Source organism: Pleurodeles waltl, chromosome 2_2, assembly GCF_031143425.1.
Source record: "Pleurodeles waltl isolate 20211129_DDA chromosome 2_2, aPleWal1.hap1.20221129, whole genome shotgun sequence".
In the NCBI taxonomy this organism is placed as follows: Eukaryota; Metazoa; Chordata; class Amphibia; order Caudata; family Salamandridae; genus Pleurodeles; species Pleurodeles waltl.
The window spans coordinates 193,794,390-193,812,569 of record NC_090439.1 but is presented as its reverse complement, the minus strand read 5'-3'; the positions used below and the strand labels follow the sequence as shown (position 1 = coordinate 193,812,569).

General features: G+C 45.0%; 1 protein-coding gene across 7 annotated transcripts in view; it reads left to right on the top strand.

The window, feature by feature from the left end:
* Nucleotides 1-18,180, top strand: part of ELP2 (elongator acetyltransferase complex subunit 2) — a 1,253,630-nt gene that overhangs the window by 1,053,040 nt on the left and 182,410 nt on the right. For all 7 annotated transcript variants that reach the window (XM_069219622.1, XM_069219623.1, XM_069219617.1 and 4 more), the window contains one exon: nucleotides 15,818-15,960. In XM_069219622.1, coding sequence (XP_069075723.1) covers nucleotides 15,818-15,960 — 143 coding nt within the window. The remainder of the gene's footprint in view (nucleotides 1-15,817; nucleotides 15,961-18,180) is intronic.

Here is an 18,180-nt window from a genome sequence, read left to right as displayed (position 1 = left end):
TCTTAAAGTGGTGTGCCCATGAAAGGTGTAGGAGGAATACAACAAGATCGATGCTGCAGCAGTGTGATGAGACTCCACTGGTACAGAAGCAATTTACATACTTCTTAGGTGGTGTGCACACAGCAGCTTCCAAGAATGCAACACTTGTCTGTTAGGTTACACGTTATTTCCCTTAATCAAAGCACCAGGAAGCAGAAGAAATTAAACCCCTAGTGTACTCCTTGTTTATATGCGCCTCATAAAATGGGGGAAACCATTTTAACCAAGATATTCCTCCCTCAGAGTATTCACGGGGAAAAGAATCATAGGATATTCTTTCCAACAATGCATCACAAGCCATGGGGATAAGATACTCATACCCAACATAAATTTCTCCTCATAAAACCTGCATCAGCCACTTGTAAATGGTTGGCCACTGTCTGGCTAACTCCACAACAACCCACCAAATCTCCACCCTCTGACTTTTTGACCCAAGACCACGGCAAGATAAAGAATGTGTGGGTTTTCCAAACTTTTATCTCTGCACAGAACACTGCAGGCTAACTACGGTGAAGTAGCATTTCCAACATTCATCTAACTAAACCCAGGGAGGTCTGCTGGTTGGGTTGGAGCTCAGTGGTGGTGGAAGCTTCTTGGCTACACCAATTCATACACATGATGCACACGCAATTGGGTGTATGATCTGTGCAGAGCTTGGTGCAGATGGGTAGACACAGGACCTTCCTAATGAACTGACAAGTATCCTAGCGCAGCGGCCAATAATCCACCTCTCCAGGTCACTCCATCTTGAATAGCAGCATCCAAAGCTACAAAGGTGCAATTAAGAACCAAAATTAGACTAGTGCCTTCATCCCATTCTCTTGCAGCACCCAGCACTACAAAGCCCCATTACTGAGTTGCAAGTGTGCCACAATTGCCATCCGACTGCTCTTGCAGCAGGCGATGCTGCATATCTCTGACAAGTACAATGATCTGCAAGCGCGCCGCCAATGCAGTTTCACCCCTCTGCAGCGCACAGTCTTGACAAGTAGACAACATTCCTAAGTTGATTCTATAGGAGCCAGAGTTGCAAATATTACCTTAGTCCTTTATAGGTGGGGCTCTCGCAGTACCCATGCTGTACATCTGTGATAATTAACAATAGATATGCTACAACTGTGATTCCAGTGCTGTCCCAGCACTAAAAGCTTTGCATCCCTAGTGAATAGGAAGCAAGTTACAACTGTTCCCCTTTACTCTCTCAGTACCCAACGCTGCACATATCTGAATTGTCAACAAATATTCTGCCACTGTTGGGCTGCTCTCTCGGGAGCAAAACTGTTCTCCCAGAACCACTACAGGTGTAGCGCGGCAATTTACAGCACTTAAAATGTTGTATCAAGACCTGGAAATTAAAACACATGGCACAGAAATCGCTTGCTGGTTGTTACCCGTGAAAACGCTGTTGAGTGTCCTCACGATAATGCTCCAGCAACAGCCACCATCCTCTGTGGCCACCACCACTGGTTCCGAAACCCCCGCCTGCACGCCCAGCTAGGCATCAGAGGGAATGGAAGTGTGAGACATGGGAAGTGAGAGTGGCTACGGAAAGTGCAGCAGCACTTGCAGGGGCATTGCCATAGATGATGGACTTCCAGACACTGGGACAAAGAGTAGAACACGCATATTTGTGAAGTGCTACCATCCATTCGGTTCACTTTCCCTATTTCTTGATAATTCAAGGGCAGTGCAAATGCACTTATGTTGTCCTGCATAACAGACCAGCACAAAGCGTAAACAAATAGTGTTACCATATTTTTCCACACACATACTAGAAAATTACGGGGTTTACTTTCTGGGGATTTGTGTGTTTGTTAAGAAGGTTTAATGCAGCATACAACTTTTCCTCTTCCTCATCTATATCAATCTTCTCTTCCAGAGTTTGCACTGACTATAAGTGTAAACCGTTAGATGTACTAAGGCATGATACAGTAAATGGATTTTTAAATGGCTTAAACCCGACTGATCGCTGATCATCCACTGTCAACAAAACGTGTCATTTGGCAAACATGATAGAGTTATGCACTTTGTACATGTGAGAAAGTAGCCTCTTTCTAGCATGGTTACCCCCACTTTTAGCCTGTTTGTGAGTGTGTATCAGTGTGTTTTTACTTTGTCACTGGGATCCTGCTAGCCAGGACCCCAGTGCTCATAGATAAAAACCTATATGTCAGTGTGTTTTGCCTGTCTCACTGGGATCCTGCTAGCCAGGACCCCAGTGCTCATAGTTTGTGGCCTAATGTGTGTGTTGTCAGTAGTGCTTGACTGTGTTACTGAGGCTCTGCTAACCAGAACCTCAGTGCTTACGCTTTCTCTGCTTTTAAATTTGTCACTATAGACTAGTGACTTTATTTACCAATTTCAATTGGCACACTGGACCCCCCCCTTATAAGTCCCTGTTATATGGTACCTAGGGCATTGGGGTTCAAGGAGTTCCATATGGGCTGCAGCATTTCTTTTGCCACCCATAGGGAGCTCAGGCAAACCCTTGCACAGGCCTGCCATTGCAGCCTGCGTGAAAAAAACGCACATGTTATTTCACAGCTATTTTCACTGCACTTAAGTAACTTATAAGTCACCTATATGTCTAACCTTCACTTGCTGAAAGTTAGGTGCAAAGTTACTAAGTGTGAGGGCACCCTTGCACTAGCAAAGGTGTCCCACATAGTTCAACGCCATTTCCTGGGACTTTGTGAATGCGGGGACGCGATTACACGCGTGCAGTACATATAGGTCAATACCTATATGTAGCTTCACAATGGTAACTCCGAATATGGCCATGTAACATGTCTAAGATCATGGAGTTGTCCCCCCATTTCAAATCTGGTATTGGGGAGGCAGCTCTATGCATCCTGGGGGCTCCACCAATGACCCCCAGTACTGTCAAACCAGCTCTCTGAGGTTTGCACTGCAGCTACAGCTGCTGCCACCTCACAGACAGGGTTATGCCCTCCTGGGGTCTGAGCAACTCAGTCCCAGGAAGGCAGAACAAAGCATTTTCTCTGAGAGGAGGGTGTTAAACCCTCTCCCTTTGGAAATAGGTGTTACAGGCTGGGGAGGAGTAGCCTCCCCCATGCTCTGGAAATGCTTTGAAGGGCACAGATGGTGCCCTCCTTGTATAAGCCAGTCTACACCGGTTTAGGGACCCCTTGCCTCCTGCTCTAGCACAAAACTGGGCAAAGGAAAGGTGAGTGACCACTCCCCTGTCCATCACCACCCTAGGGTGGTGCCTAGAGCTCCTCCAGTGTGTCCCAGACTTCAGCCGTCTTGCTTTGCAATGTGTGGGGGCACTCTGGAGGGCTCTGAGTGGCCAGTGCCAACAGGTGATGTCAGAGACCCCTCCTGATAGGTCCATACCTGATAAGGTAGCCAATCCCCCTCTCAGGGCTATTTAGGGTCTCTCCTGTGGGTTCTCTTCAGATTCTGCTTGCAAGTTTCCTTCAGGGATCCTCTGCAGCTACCATTTCATCCTCTGACCTCGGATCAACCGCAGCCTGCTCCAGGAACCGCTGTAACAGCAACAAAGTATCCACAAGGGGATACTTTTCCTCTGCATCCTCAGCTCCAGCCAGCAACTGCAACAGTTTCCATGGTGTGCATGCTCTGGGGACTCCCTGTCTTCACCCTTCACCAGAAGGACCGAAGAAATCTCCTGTGGGGTGACAAAGTCACTCCCCTGCTCACGCTGGCACCTTCCAAGACGATGACCAGTATCCTTGGACTCCTTTCACAGTGATGAGCATACTCCTAAGGACACAGAGGGTGGACCCCAGCGACATTGACTGTCCTGGGGTCCTGCTGACGCAATTTGGAGGAGGTAAGACCTTGCCTTCCCTGAGAGCGACGGTACCCCTGTGTACTGCGTCTTCTTCACCTCCTGATGCCTCGGTGCACTATTTGCAAAATTCCTTTGTGCACAGCCTGGCCCAATTCCCCAGCACTCCATCCTGCGACGCTCAACTTGCTGAGTTGTTCTTCTGCGGCGTGGGACCTTCCTTTGTTGTGCTGCACCAACCACATTTTGCACCTCCTTTGTCCCTGTGTCCTGGGACTCCCGTGGGTGCTTTCTGGCATCCTGAGGGCTCTCTCTTCCTCCTCACACAGAGTTGAGGCCCCCAGGGCCCTCCTGGGTCCACCCAGTGCCATTTTGACACAAAATGCACTTTTGTCGTAACCAAGGCCTTTTGGTGACTTCCAAAACAAAATCACGTCTGCATCTGCGTGGGACATCTTTTGCATCACGCAGGAACCTGCTGGCATTTTCCTAGTGTGTTTCTGCAGTCTTCGACTAACCATGGACTCTTCTTTTTTACCCGCTTCTGGGTTGGCAGGGGCTCCTTTCCTTCCTTTCCTTCCTGGAACTTCTCTCGACTTCTGGACTTGGTCCCCTTCTTTTGCAGGTCTTCAGGTCAGGAATCCACCATTTGTTGTTGCAGACTTGGTTGGTTACTGCAATAATCCGTATCACGAGGTGTAGTGTGTTCTAAGGAAACTTGCAGTACTTTACTCCTGCTTTTCTGGGTTCTGGGGTGGGGAAATGTACTTACCTTTACTGTATTCTTACTCTCCCAGCAATTCTGCACACACTAAACTTGTCTAGGGGGGAATTTGTGATTTGCATTCCACCTTCTTAGAATATGGTTGCCCTAGACCTATTTTCTCCCATTGCAATCTATAGCATTTCCTATTGTTTGCACTGTTCTATGACTATTTACTTGTCTAATTTTGGTGTCTAGAGTATATATTGTGTATAATACTTACCTCCAGAAGGAGTATTGTCTCTAAGATATTTTTGGTACTGAGTCATCCAAATAAATACCTTTATTTTTGGTAACACTGAGTATTGTATTTACTTGTGTATAAGTACTGTGTATCTATGAGTGGTATTGCATGAGCTTTGCATGTCTCCTAGTTCAGCTTAAGCTGCTCTGCTATAGCTACCTCTATCAACCTAAGCTGCTAGAACACTACTACATTTCACTAATAAGGGATAACTGGACCTGGTATAATTTGTAAGTACCCAAGGTACCCACTACAAACCAGTCCAGCCTCCTACAGTGCAGAAATGTGTTTTTTTCTCACCCCTTGATAAGATTTTTGCAATGTGCGTCGCTGAGCATAAATCTATAAAAACTGAAGCTAATCAAAAGTTAAAGTGTATAACTACTGGATTTTTTGTAACGCTTCTGCCGTTTCTTCGTTTGCAAGATAACATGTAAAGGTGCATACTCGTTTGGTGCATAGATTCGTCAGAGAAATTAAAAAACAGAGAAGATTAAAAATAAAAATGACAACACTGCAGGGCACACCTTGAAGCCGTTGAATTGTCTATGACCTGCAATAATGTTACCTACAATTTTCGGAGCAGACTGTCCTTCCGCCCTCCTCCTTCATTGGGTGTAACTTTTTTGCTATGGCATTTTGGCTGCCTAGCCCATTGAATACAAAACTGGAGAACATCGGACTTTTTCACCTCCCAGCCCTCCGGAACCCAGGAGTGCAACATGGCATCGTTGTTTGCCTCTAACACGAGATTTAAGATATCTTTCCTGGCCATCACCTTCCAGGTCTTCTTTATTATTTTGTTTGCTTTTTTTGTGAGCTATTACACCCCTCAGCTTGACAACCACGGGAATAGTACACCCGTTGAAGAGAACGAATTTATCAAGCTGTACCCCTGTAAGTATTTGTTTCTGGTGTTCATGTACTTATTTTAAACTGTAAAAAGCACTGCGGGGTGCCTGTGCAACTTTAGGGCGCTATATATTAAAGAATATGTGGTTTGTACCCATCGCATTTAGATAGTCCAAGGTCAACGACCATTTCCTGCATAAAGCGCTGAGAGGCTATAGGTATGGTAGGAAATGTGCGCGCGCACGTTTTCTTCTTTCTGAAAATAGGGCATTTGTAAGTGACCATTGAGAGCATCTTGTGAAGCTAGTTGTTTTCGTCACTTTGGTGATATGTTCGACACTTTTTCTCACGAGGGTTCTCAGGCAGAGTTGTTGTTTTCTCTTTGGAAGTATGTAATGGTTTCCGAGTCCAGACAAGGCGCTATCTCGTTCTCCAAGAGACGGTGCATTAAAGGGAGCTCCTTGTCATCGAGCTGTCACGCGTGACACCTCGGCTTGTGAGTGAAACGCAGCTGGTTTCCCTTACTGTAAATGCTGCGAGTGCCCGAGTGCATACAAACAAGAGGTGGTTTCCCGTAAACTCCGCCACGTAGCGGGTGGCAGAGTTTTTATGCCGAACTCCACGCTCCAAGCGGAGTGGCAAAAACTCAGAGAACTCAGCTGGCAGAGAGGAATTTACCGCCCATCACTAACTAAGAGCATGAAAGTGAGATTTTTTGAATAATGCTGATACAACTTATTCGAACCATATTTTTCAAACTGATTTTAGCACCCATTTGGCAGAATTGTTCTGTGCCATGTGACTCCAGACACGATGCCTTATCTTGTTTTCTCTAGCCAGATCTGGCTGTTGTTTACAGACATGCTAAGGTTGGTGTAAACTCTTAGGCGCAGAAGTGGTCTTGGAACAAATTTGTCAATTGGGGAACCTTGGAGGTCGCCGCTTCGGTCCGGATTTACACAGATTAACACATCATCCTGGGCACACCACTTCATCTCTCTTCTCCCTCAGTCCCTTGGTCTGATAAAACTATGATATTTCTACATAGGCTAGATAAATAACTGGTATTGTTTTCTTTTTATGACCCATGGTAGAATTATTACTTTCCATTTATTCCCACAGCTCAATGCCATTTTGAACATGCTGCTGATGTTCAACCAAAGGAGCGTTCCAAATTGCCTAAAATGGGCAGTAAATGCATATTTGTACCCCCAAACCGGTGGCTGCGGTGCATGCATACTGTCTTTGGTGAACTGTTGTATCTGAGGAATTAGTCTCATTGGGGTCCGGGTCGCACTGGGACAGAAAATAGGTCAAGGCACCAAAATAAAAGTGCCCTCTTTTAATATATCAGGTGAATAAAGAAGTGACTCATATATTTACATTGGTGCAGTTTTGAATTTGTAAAGACGATCTGTATAAGTGTTTTGAAAAGTATGGAAAACTGTATGGATTCGACCTTGCTGTAAGCAGTGTTTGTTTTATCAGGGAAAGCAACAGTAACAAGCATTGGCAAAGCCAATATGTCTTGCCTATAGAAAACCGTTGACTTTGTTTTGCCATGTTGTACACCAGTGTGGCTCCTGTTCAGCATGGCTAAAGGTTAGTTGCGTAGAGTGTCAGAGTGGAGTGGGGGAGAAGAGTGTCGTAGAGTGGATTTGTCTGAATGTTGTAGAGTGGAGTCAGAGGATTAGAGTGTCATAGAGTTGAGTACAGGGGAGTAGGATTCAATGGCAGACTGTGTAGTAGAGTGGAGTGGAATAGGGTGAAGTGGGTTAGAGTGGATTGAGGTAGTAGGGTGGATTGAAGTGGGGTGGATTGAAATGGGGTGAGGTGGATAGGATTGGTGTGGATTCGAGTCCGGTGGATTGGATCGATTTGGTTGGTGATTTGAATTGAAGTGATATGGCTAGGGTGGGATGGGTTGGATTGGGGTGGGGTGGGGTGTGTTGGTTTGGATTGGGTGAATTGAATTCAAGTGGGGTAGACCAAACTAGGATAGGTTGGCGTGGATTTGGATTGGATTGAAGTGGATTGGAATGGATTGTGTTGGAGTGGGGTGGATTAGAGTGGGGTAGGCTGGATGGATTGGATTGGCGTGTGGTAGACTGAACTGGATTTTTGTGGGCTGGATTGGGGTAAAGTGTGGTGGAGTGAGGTGGATTGGAGTGGGGTGGAATGAATAGAAATAGGGTGCGGTGGACTGGACTGGACTGGAGGGGATTGGGCTGGGGTGGGATTGCATTGAGGTGAGGTAGATTGGCTTAGCATGGGGTGTGGTGGGGTGGACTGGAGTGTATTGGAGTAGAATGGGGTGGATTGGACTGAGTAGGGTGTACTGGATTGGGGTGGGGTAGATTGAATTTGGTTTAGTAGATTGGACTAGAGTGGGGTGGATTGGATTGGAGTGGGGTGGATTGATTGGAGAGTAGTGTACTGGATTGAAGTGGGGTAGATTAAGATGGTTTGGAGTGGGGTGGATTCAGCTGGAGTAGGGTGGATTAATATGGACTGTTCTGGACTGAGTGGGTGGATTGTATTGGAGTGGGGTGGATTGGGTAGCTGCGGACTTGAGTGGAGTGGATTGGAGTAGGGCGGGATGATTGGAGTGGGTGGGATGATTAGAATGAGGTGTGTTGGATTGTGGTGGGGTGGGTTGTATTGGAGGAGGGTGGATTGGATTGGACTGGAGTGGGTTGGGGTGGACTGGACTGGGGTGAGATGTACTGGATTGGAGTGGGTTAGATTGGATTGGGGTGGGGTGGATTGGATTTGTGTGGAGTGGACTGAATTGTAGTGAGGTGGATTGGAGTGGGGTGAATTGGGATGGAGTGGGTTGGATTGGAGTTGGGCAGATTGTTTTGGACTGGAGTGGGTTATTTGGCATTGTAGTGGGACAGGTTGGAGTGGGGCAGGTTGTTTTGTATTAGAGTACGGCAGATTGGAGTGAGGCAGGTTGAAATGGATTGGAGTGGGGCAGGTTGTTTTGAAATGAAGTGGAGCAGATCGTTTTGGATTGGAGTGGGGCAGATTTGAGTGGAACATTGTTTTGGATAGGAGTGGGCAGATTGGTATGGATTGGAGTGGGGCAGATTGTATTAGGGTGGATTGGAGTGGGGTGGATTGGATTGGTGTGGGGTTGATGGATGGGAGTGGGTTGGATTGGAGTGGGGTGAATTGGAATGGAGTGGGGTGGGCTGTATTTGCGTGAGTTGGATTGGATTGGAGTGGGGCAGATTGTATTAGGGTGGATTTGAGTGGGATGGATTGGATTGGTGTGGGGTTGACTGGATTGGAGTGGGGCGAATTGGAATGGAGTGGGGTGGACTGTATTTGCGTGAGTTGGATTGGACTGGAGTGGGGCATGTTGGTTTGAATTGGAGTGGGGCAGGCTGTTTTTGATTGGAGCGGGGCAGACTGGAGTGTGGTGCATTGGAGTGGGGGAGATTGTTTTGGATTGGAGTGGGCAAATTCAAGTGTGACAGATTGTTTTGGATTGGAGTGGGGGGGGATTCAAGTGTGACAGATTGTTTTTGATTGAATTGGGGAAGATGGGAATAGGGCGGATTTGAGTGAGGGAGATTGTTTTGGATTGAATTGGGGAAGATGGGAATAGGGCGGATTTGAGTGAGGGAGATTGTTTTGGATTGCTGTGGGACAAACTGTTTTAGATTGCAGTGGGGCAGATTAGAGTGAGGCAGATTGCACTGGTAGCAATTGTTTTGGATTGGAGGGCAGCACATTGCAGTGGGGTGGATTGTTTTGGATTGGAGTGGGGCATATTGTTTTGGATTGGAGTGGGGCATGTTTTGGATTGGAGCGGGGCATATTGGAGTGGGGCAGGTTGTTTTGATTGGTGTGGGGAAGATTGGAGTGGTGCAGATTGTTTTGATTAGAGGGGGTGAACTGGAGAGGGGCAGATTAGATTGAGGTGAGTTGGGAGGATTGAAGTGGGAAGGGTTGAAGTGGATTGGGGTGGGGTGGATTGGTGTGGGGTAAAGTGGGTGGATTGGGGTGGATAGTAGTAGGGCAGATTTGAGTGGGGTGGATCTGCAGTAAATGGAAGTGCTTTAGTTATATGCAGGGCCATTGAATTATGTGGCAGAGAGGGCCAAATTATGCAGCAGAGTTGACTAATTTATGTGGCAAGAAAAGTCTGGTTAGGCATTTGCAATGCCAGTAGCTCTAACTCAAGAAAATGTGATAGCTATAGCACTGCAAATGCTTGTTGGTTTGGGTGGCACTCTTCTTTACAGCCTCTTAATTTGTCAAGGCACACCTGGCATCATTTCCGTTCATGTGTGTGGAGCAGGAATCAAGCACTAATTGATTCTACTTAATTAGTTCCCGTCCGCTGCTTCTGACGTGATCAAGGTACTATTTTGTTCTTTTTAACTTCTAGTGCCCCATTTGAAAACACTGCTACACTGTAGCACAAATAAAATAGTCACACATTTAACAACATGCTTCATTTCTTGACTAAATTTATAAACAATGTGCCTACATGCTTGGTGCACAAAAAACCCTTTCAGAACTAAATGAATAATAAAATAAAAAAGGAACAATGCGTTTCAGTAAACAGAGAAACACTTTTCAAAAACTAAATACAAACCTAAAACTGAAAGTGGCCTTTTATCGCACACAAACACAGTATAGAATTTAATCAAAATTACCTTATAAATCAAAACAAAGCACTACTACGTTGTAGTGCATGTAGAATAAATACTAAAACATTTAGAAAACTTGCTGCCTTTATTATAAAAATAGCTGCTAAAGACTGAAATACATATATATTCCACCAGCTGATCCGCTCCACCAAAAGGACATCATTCAAATAGCGACTAGACAACAACACCCACAACAGCAAAGAACTCTTCAACATCGTCAAAGAGCTCTCCAACCCCAGCGCCAGCTCCAACGTCATCACGCCCTCACAAGAACTCTGCAACTCCCTCGCTACGTTATTCCACCGAAAGATCGCAGACCTACACGACAGCTTCGGACCCCAGACCCCACCACCGAACCAACAGCCCCCACCACTACACTCAACGCCTGGACCCCCATCAGCTCTGAGGAGACCAGAATCACCATGAACACCATCCACTCCGGCTTCCCCTCGGACCCGTGCCCCCATCACATCTTCAACAAAGCCGACTCCAACATCGCCCCCTATCTCCGGAGCATCATCAACAGCTCGTTCTCATCTGCCACCTTCCCCGAAAGCTGGAAATATGCGGAAGTCAACGCCCACCTGAAAAAACCCATGGCTGACCCCATTGACCTGAAGAACTTCCGCCCCATCTCTCTTCTCCCCTTCCCAGCCAAGGTAATCGAGAAGACCGTCAACAAGCAGCTGACCAATTTTCTTGAAGCTAACAACTCGCTCGACCCTTCCTAATCAGGATTTCGGGCCAACCACAGCACAGAAACCGCCCTCATCGCAGTCACCGACGACATCAGAACTCTGATGGACAACGGAGAAACAACCGCCCTCATCCTCCTGGACCTCTCGGCTGCCTTCGACACCGTGTGCCATCGCACCCTAATAACCCACCTCCGCTGGAATCCTAGGACAGGCCCTTGACTGGATCATCTCGTTCCTCTCCGACAGAACCCATAGAGTCTACCTCCTGCCCTTCCGCTCAGAACCCACCGAGATCATCTGCGGCGTACCCCAAGGTTTCTCGCTCAGCCCAACCCTCTTCAATATCTACATGAGCCCCCTTGCCGACATCGCACGCAAACACAACATCAACATCATCTCTTACGGCGACGACACCCAGCTGATACTCTCCCTCACCAAAGACCCAACCACCGCCAAAATCTACCTACAGGAAGGAATGAAAGACATTGTGGAATGGATGAAGCTCAGCCGCCTAAAGCTGAACTCAGACAAGACGGAGGTCCTCATCCTTGGACAATCCCCTTCCGCCTGGGACGACTCCTGGTGGCCCACGGATCTGGGCACCGCACCAATCCCCTCAGACCACGCACGCAACCTCGGATTCATCCTGGACCCTCTCACTATGACCAAGCAAGTCAACGCAGTCTCGTCATCATGCTTCAACACCCTACGCATGCTCCGAAAAATCTTCCGATGGATTCCCGCCGAAACCAGAAAGACAGTTACCCATGCCCTCGTCACAAGCCGTCTGGACTACGGAAACACCCTATACGCAGGGACCACCGCAAAGCTACAGAAACGTCTTCAACGCATACAGAACGCCTCTGCATGCCTCACCCTCGACATCCCCCGCCACAGCCACATATCCGCCCACCTGAAACACCTGCACTGGCTCCCCGTCAACAAGAGGATCACCTTCAGGCTCCTCACCCACGCACACAAAGCTCTCCACAACATGGGCCCGAATACCTCAACAGCCGCCTCTCGTTCTACACGCCCACCCGTCAGCTTCGCTCAGCCAGCCTCGCCACCGTCCCACGTATCCGCAGAACCACCGCAGGAGGAAAATCCTTCACCGGCCTGGCAGCCAAAGCATGGAACTCCCTCCCCGCACACCTAAGAACTACCCAGGACCATCTCGCCTTCAGGAAGCGCCTCAAGAAATGGCTTTTCGAGCAGCAGTAACCCACCCCTCCCCAGCGCCATGAGACCCTCTCGGGTGAGTAGCGCGCTCTATAAATGCATTGATTGATTGATTGATGTTGCATATTTTTATCAAGCCTTAGGTAATGTTTTCATAAAATGTATCTGTCTTTACTAAATTTAACAGTGAGGTATTTTTAAGCATATTAATAAACTTGCAAAAAACACAAATGCATCTAAAAAAACCAACAAATATGCCTTTATCACAACACCAGACGGCTTTTAAGACTCCTTGCCGCACCCTTCCGACTGTAGTGCGTTCACACCTGTTTTTTTTTTGTTTTGTTTCAAGAAAGAAAGAAGCGCAAAAGAACCTAGAGTGGTGTGAGAGTTTGGAATAGTTTGAGACTTGTTTAAAAATAAAGGAGAGCAACGGTATAACAAAAAGAGGAAACTAACATTGTCATAAAGATCTGTATAATTGTTCCAAGCTGGCCTTTTGTTGAATTTGTCAACGCAAACAGATTGACGTAATTTGCCACAAAGAACCGAAATATGAAGCTTCTTACAGACAGTAAAAATACTTCTCAAAGTGCCATTCCATTTGATTGCCATGAAGTCACATCTGCTGTTTTCTACCTACATTTCCTTTTTTCACAACCTTATTAATATACTAAAAAACACCTACCTTTCCCGTTCTTTAACTTAGATAAATTAAGACAGTTGGTTAATATTTAATGTATGTATTCCGGTATGGAAGAATTTCTTGATATAACCCCATTGATAGCACACATATTTTACTAATTAGGTCACAGCGCCTTGAGACCCTTAAGGGTGAGTAGTTGCACTCTATACATCCTGATTTGATTTGATGTTACAGTTGCTATAATGTAGCAGTGCTTTCGTCTGAGATTGCCTTTGGCCATTTAGATGATATTAAATCTAATTTTTGAAAGCATTAATTATGCCCATATAAGTACGATAACAGGCAGCCCTTAGTCTTATCTAGGTATTCAATGAAAGGCAGCATAGCATAGTATTTTATTTATTGGTTTACCTCAAAAGAGTTTATTGGTAACGGAGTGTTTATGCACACTGTTTATACATTTAGTTTCACTACGCTAAAATATTACATAGATTTATTTGGAGTTTGCTGGGCGCCTACAAAATATATTTCCAACGGAAGCCTTTATTTAGAAAAGAAACGGAGTTACTAGCACATTTTTCACTATTTATATAATGTGCTACAATTTAGCAGTGCATTCTTCAGAGGTTAAATCTGAAAACACTGCTGCACTGTAGCACACGTAAAATAAATAGTAAAACATTTAAAAGCACGCTCCATTTCTGAGATAAATGAAGTCTTTAAACCAAAATAAATCAGTAGACAGCAAAAGCACGAACTCCCAAGGAGTTGGCTGGGCACTTAAAAAATATATTTCCAACTGAACCCTTCATTAAAAAATAAAATAAAGATACTAGCAAATGTTTCAGCATTTATATAACGCGTGTTACTGTGTAGCAGTGCATTTTTGAAAGGTTAAGTTTGAAAACACTGCTACACTCTAGCGAATGTAGAAAGATTTTACAACACACTCAGTTTTCTAGATAAGTACTAGCAAACGGTTTCACTAATTATTTAACGTGCGCTACAATGTAGCAGTGCTTTCTTTAAAGCTTAAGTTTGAAAATAATGCTACAGTGTAGCACATGTAAAATAAGTATTAAAACATGAACATCAAAACCAGAACACCCAAAGTGTTGGCTGAATCTTTAAAAATATATTTAGATCTGAAACCTTCATTTAAAAAAAAAAAAAAGGTAGTAGCAACTTATTGCACTATCTATTTAATGTGTGCTACAATTTATTTCACTATTTAAATGCGCTACAGTGTTAAATTTTAAAACAATGCTACACTGTAGCGCACATGAAATAAACAAACATTTTCCATCAGCTCCGTTTCTTACCTAAATTTATAAGCAATGTGTGTAATCACTCGGCGCCCAAAAAAAAACCTTCCAAAACTAAACAAAAAATTAACTGAAATTCCACAATATGTTTCAGTGTACAGAGAAGCACTTTTTCAATATAGAATTACATGAATAAAACTGAAGGTGGACTTTTTATTGCACATAAACGCAATAGATAAATAAAAAATTACCCAATGCATCAAAACAAAGCACTGCTACATTGTACCACACGAAAAATAAATAGTAAAACACGCTACGTTTCTGATGAAAAACATAACTGCTGAAAATGGAAATACATTATTAATAAAGTACACAAACCAGAACACCAAATAAAACTGGGTAACATTTAAGCTACTAGAAACTAAATAAAAAAAAAGTGTGCCTACACACTCTGTTCCCAATAAACCATTTCATTACACATAGTACTGCATAAAATAACACGCTCCAAATCCAAAATAAGATAAAAAATAAACGCATGTTAAACCAAAATACACACATTAAATAATAAAATACTATGCTGCCTTTTACCAGTAAAGCACTTTACAATACCTACAAACCAGCATAAAATGGAAGAAAGTCACACAGCGATTCAAAGGGGGAAAAAAATAAAGGCACACTGTAGCGGAGAGGTGCCTTTAAGCTTCCACAAAGAAAACGTACATGAAACAAATAAAAAAATAGTCCCAAACAGGACTTAATAACATCTAACGTGGAACAATACAAGTAGTTAGGCACTGCTCTCTGGGTGGGAACAAATGATCAAAGGCGGGACAAAAAGGAATATTACCCAATAACAACCGAGCCATTTTAAAGGACAAGCCCATAAATGAATAAAAACACCAGAGGCGGGCTCCAAGCCCACACACTGAACGCAGCATGTCTCGTAGAGACAGCACATGCGCTGCCTAGGCTTGACCAAACAAATGGTGAGTGATAGACGGGCTCCAAGTCCTTTACTGAACACAGCAGAATCTTGCAACCAAGAGGTATGTGCTAGCACATGCACTTACAGGCTTAATCCTAAAAACTGGCCCACAGGCCATAAAACAGGCCGACAAATGGCAAAAAAGACAGCCCACGCACTGACCTGTAAGACCAACCCTTCGGACGCTGCTGAGCGGGGTCAGAGCCCAGAGACACGAGTGAGATGGTAATCTGTAGGCACTGAGCATGCCTAGCTGTGCAGGACTCTGAGCAGGGCCACATGAACGGCTGTCGGTGCTCTGCACTAATGACATGGAACATTTACCTTCGGACCTTCATCAAAGCTTTAAGAACTCACATTTGTTTCCAGTTTATTCTGAAAACAATTCCTTTAACTGGATTTTGTCCCTGTATTTTCCCCTTTAAATTACAGATCTGGCCATGTAATTGTACTACCGCAGTTTTACTGATCATGTGGTCTAAAGTATGTTAAAATAAGAAACACAAGCTAAATCTGTTTCTTTTAAATACATGGAATATAAACTTGATTGACCTCAGATTGGAATTGCTTGCTTGGCCGGAACTTTCAATCCACGCCCTGCATGGCTTTTCCAATGCGTGTTAATCTGAGCAGCTTTTCGAATGCCTAAAGTCAAGTGGTACCTGTGTTTGACAGATTGTCTTTTTTCTTTTTTCTTACAGGTGGTTGTCTGGGGTGATCTTAAGGATGCTGATGCTAGTGAAGGCAATGCATTACGCTCAATCAAGTCTGCTTCTTCGATGCTCGATGTAGGAGATGCAGCTACTGCTGTCAGTGTAAGCCCTATGCTTACCTCAAATAAAAGGTACCATATTTCCTTAGTAATTTCTGTTTAATTTCAAGTTTTGTATCTGTTTTACTAAAATGCATTAACACCTATTTCAAAACAATCTTCAGAAAGCTTTCTGAAGCTCAGCAACATTTCCACACCAGTTTCTAGTGGTCACAAACAAATATATTAAGGGTAAAGTGATCCTAAGTGATGTATGCCTCCTATCTGAATATCCTTCTTCCTGGATTCATCCTCTCGCCATCCCACATCCAACGTTCCATCAGCAACATGTGTGCTTCCATAGTCATAACTGACAAGGTGACCTCTGAAGTACAGGAAAAGTTTTGTAAGCTACAGAGCCTGGACCCGCAGTTTACCTAATGGGATTACTCTCATGCTCCTAAAACAGGGTACATCACTAAAGTATTACCCTGGGCATAGCTGGGGAGTTTGATGAACTTAGTCTGGCAACCTGCCTTTCATTATGGGCGAGCACCTTCTCAGATTAAAAGTGGGGCTGTCCAAGTATACTAACCCACCCAGAGGATAGATGTCATTATTTGTTTGCCAAACACTTTGCCTGTTTTCTGTTTATTTTTTGTATCTCACAGGTCATGTCACCTGCAGAGCCTAAGACTTCGGGGGTCAAAGGAATTAGGGTGGGTGTAGAACCCAGGGTCATTTGCCTGTGGTTTGGAGAGCGCAAGTGCCCTGCCAAACACTCTAATGCTGCAGAGCCTGTTCTGGCCCTGTGGGAACTTTCCTGCCCCGGAAGGCACCCCAGCGTAGCATATCCTAGTTATGGCTCTTCTTTATTGCTTGTTGCTCTCAAATTCCCCACAAACTTCCATTCACTCTCAAGAAAATTATCTTTTCAGATAGTACTAGCCACCTATAGACAAACTGCCAGATTGAGGATGAGTTTGTAAAGTGTTATCACAAAATAAAAAAGTTAATACTTTTTATTATTTTAAACAACTTTATTGTGGTTTTACAATATGCCACTGGAGGTGGCCGGTATAACAAAAAAATTGAGTGGCTCTAACACTGGCATAAGGGTATATGCTGAATTTGTGCCAGTGAGAGAGTATAAGTTGTAGTACATGATAATCAGAATATTTGCTAACAAATAGCAACCCACCCACCCAACCTGACATGTCGCGCAAAAGGAGACCGTAGCAGATCTGTGGTGGTCCACTGTGTAATACATGGATGCTGCTGCTGTGTATTAGTGATGAGTTGTACAATGCCAGAGTAAGGGCCCACCCAATTGGCTCAGACCAGCAGATGAGAGCTCAGTAAGGAAGAAGTGTTGGTGGGACACTCTTGTGTTGATCAGAAGGAGGTGATGGGCAGTGTAATAAGTATTGGTGGGGCACTCTTGTGTTGATCAGAAGGAGGTGATGGGCAGTGTAACATTGCCATGTGGTTGGGGTTCATGTGATTAGCTACTCAGTAAGAGTCATCCTTTGCATTTCCAGAGCCTGCGTGGTTCAAGAAACGGGTTCTTAGGGTCTGTCATCTTCATCCTTGTGTTCCACCAGGCCTAGTGTCAAGCCAAACTAAAGGGATGTGATTGACTGTCCCCGAAGCCCTCTCCTCTTTTGTCTCTGGCAGTCCTTACTCTCCACTTCTGTACAAAAACCCATCCCCTCCAGGCAGCCTCACTATGAGGGTGTGCAGATATCCATGCATTGCTATACTGTGCTTGACTAGGATTAGTAGAAGGTCTGTGAATTTTGTTGTAACCTTTGCCTCTGGGGACCTGAGGGACCTAGGTAGGCCTCCATGGTGGTAAGCTTGGGTTTCCCAGTGACTGTTGAGAGCGTGGTCTGCACTGTATTCCAGCACTTATGAAGTTGGGGGCAGCCCGAGCTGACATGATGGAAGTCTGCAGTGGTGTGCGGCATCTGGTGCAGCCAGAGCGCGCTCCTTTGTACAAATGTCCAATCTTCTGCAGTGTGAGGTATGCCCTATGCAGAATAGTATATTCAATGAATTGCAAGCAGGCTTTTTGGGAGACTTTCCGGGGACACTCTCTTGCTTTCTGCCATTCCTTGCTGTTGCTCTCTGCCATTCCTTGTCATTAGAGGTCTACCTGGAAATAGCCTCCCAGGACTCCCGCAGAGGATACAAGGAGATATCTGTGCGTTTCCATATTGCGCTGTAGATCCAGAACACTAACTCAGGCTATGTCCTATGGTCTGTAGAGTCTGCAGTAGTGCGTTTGTGGGGGGTACATTTGGGGTTACG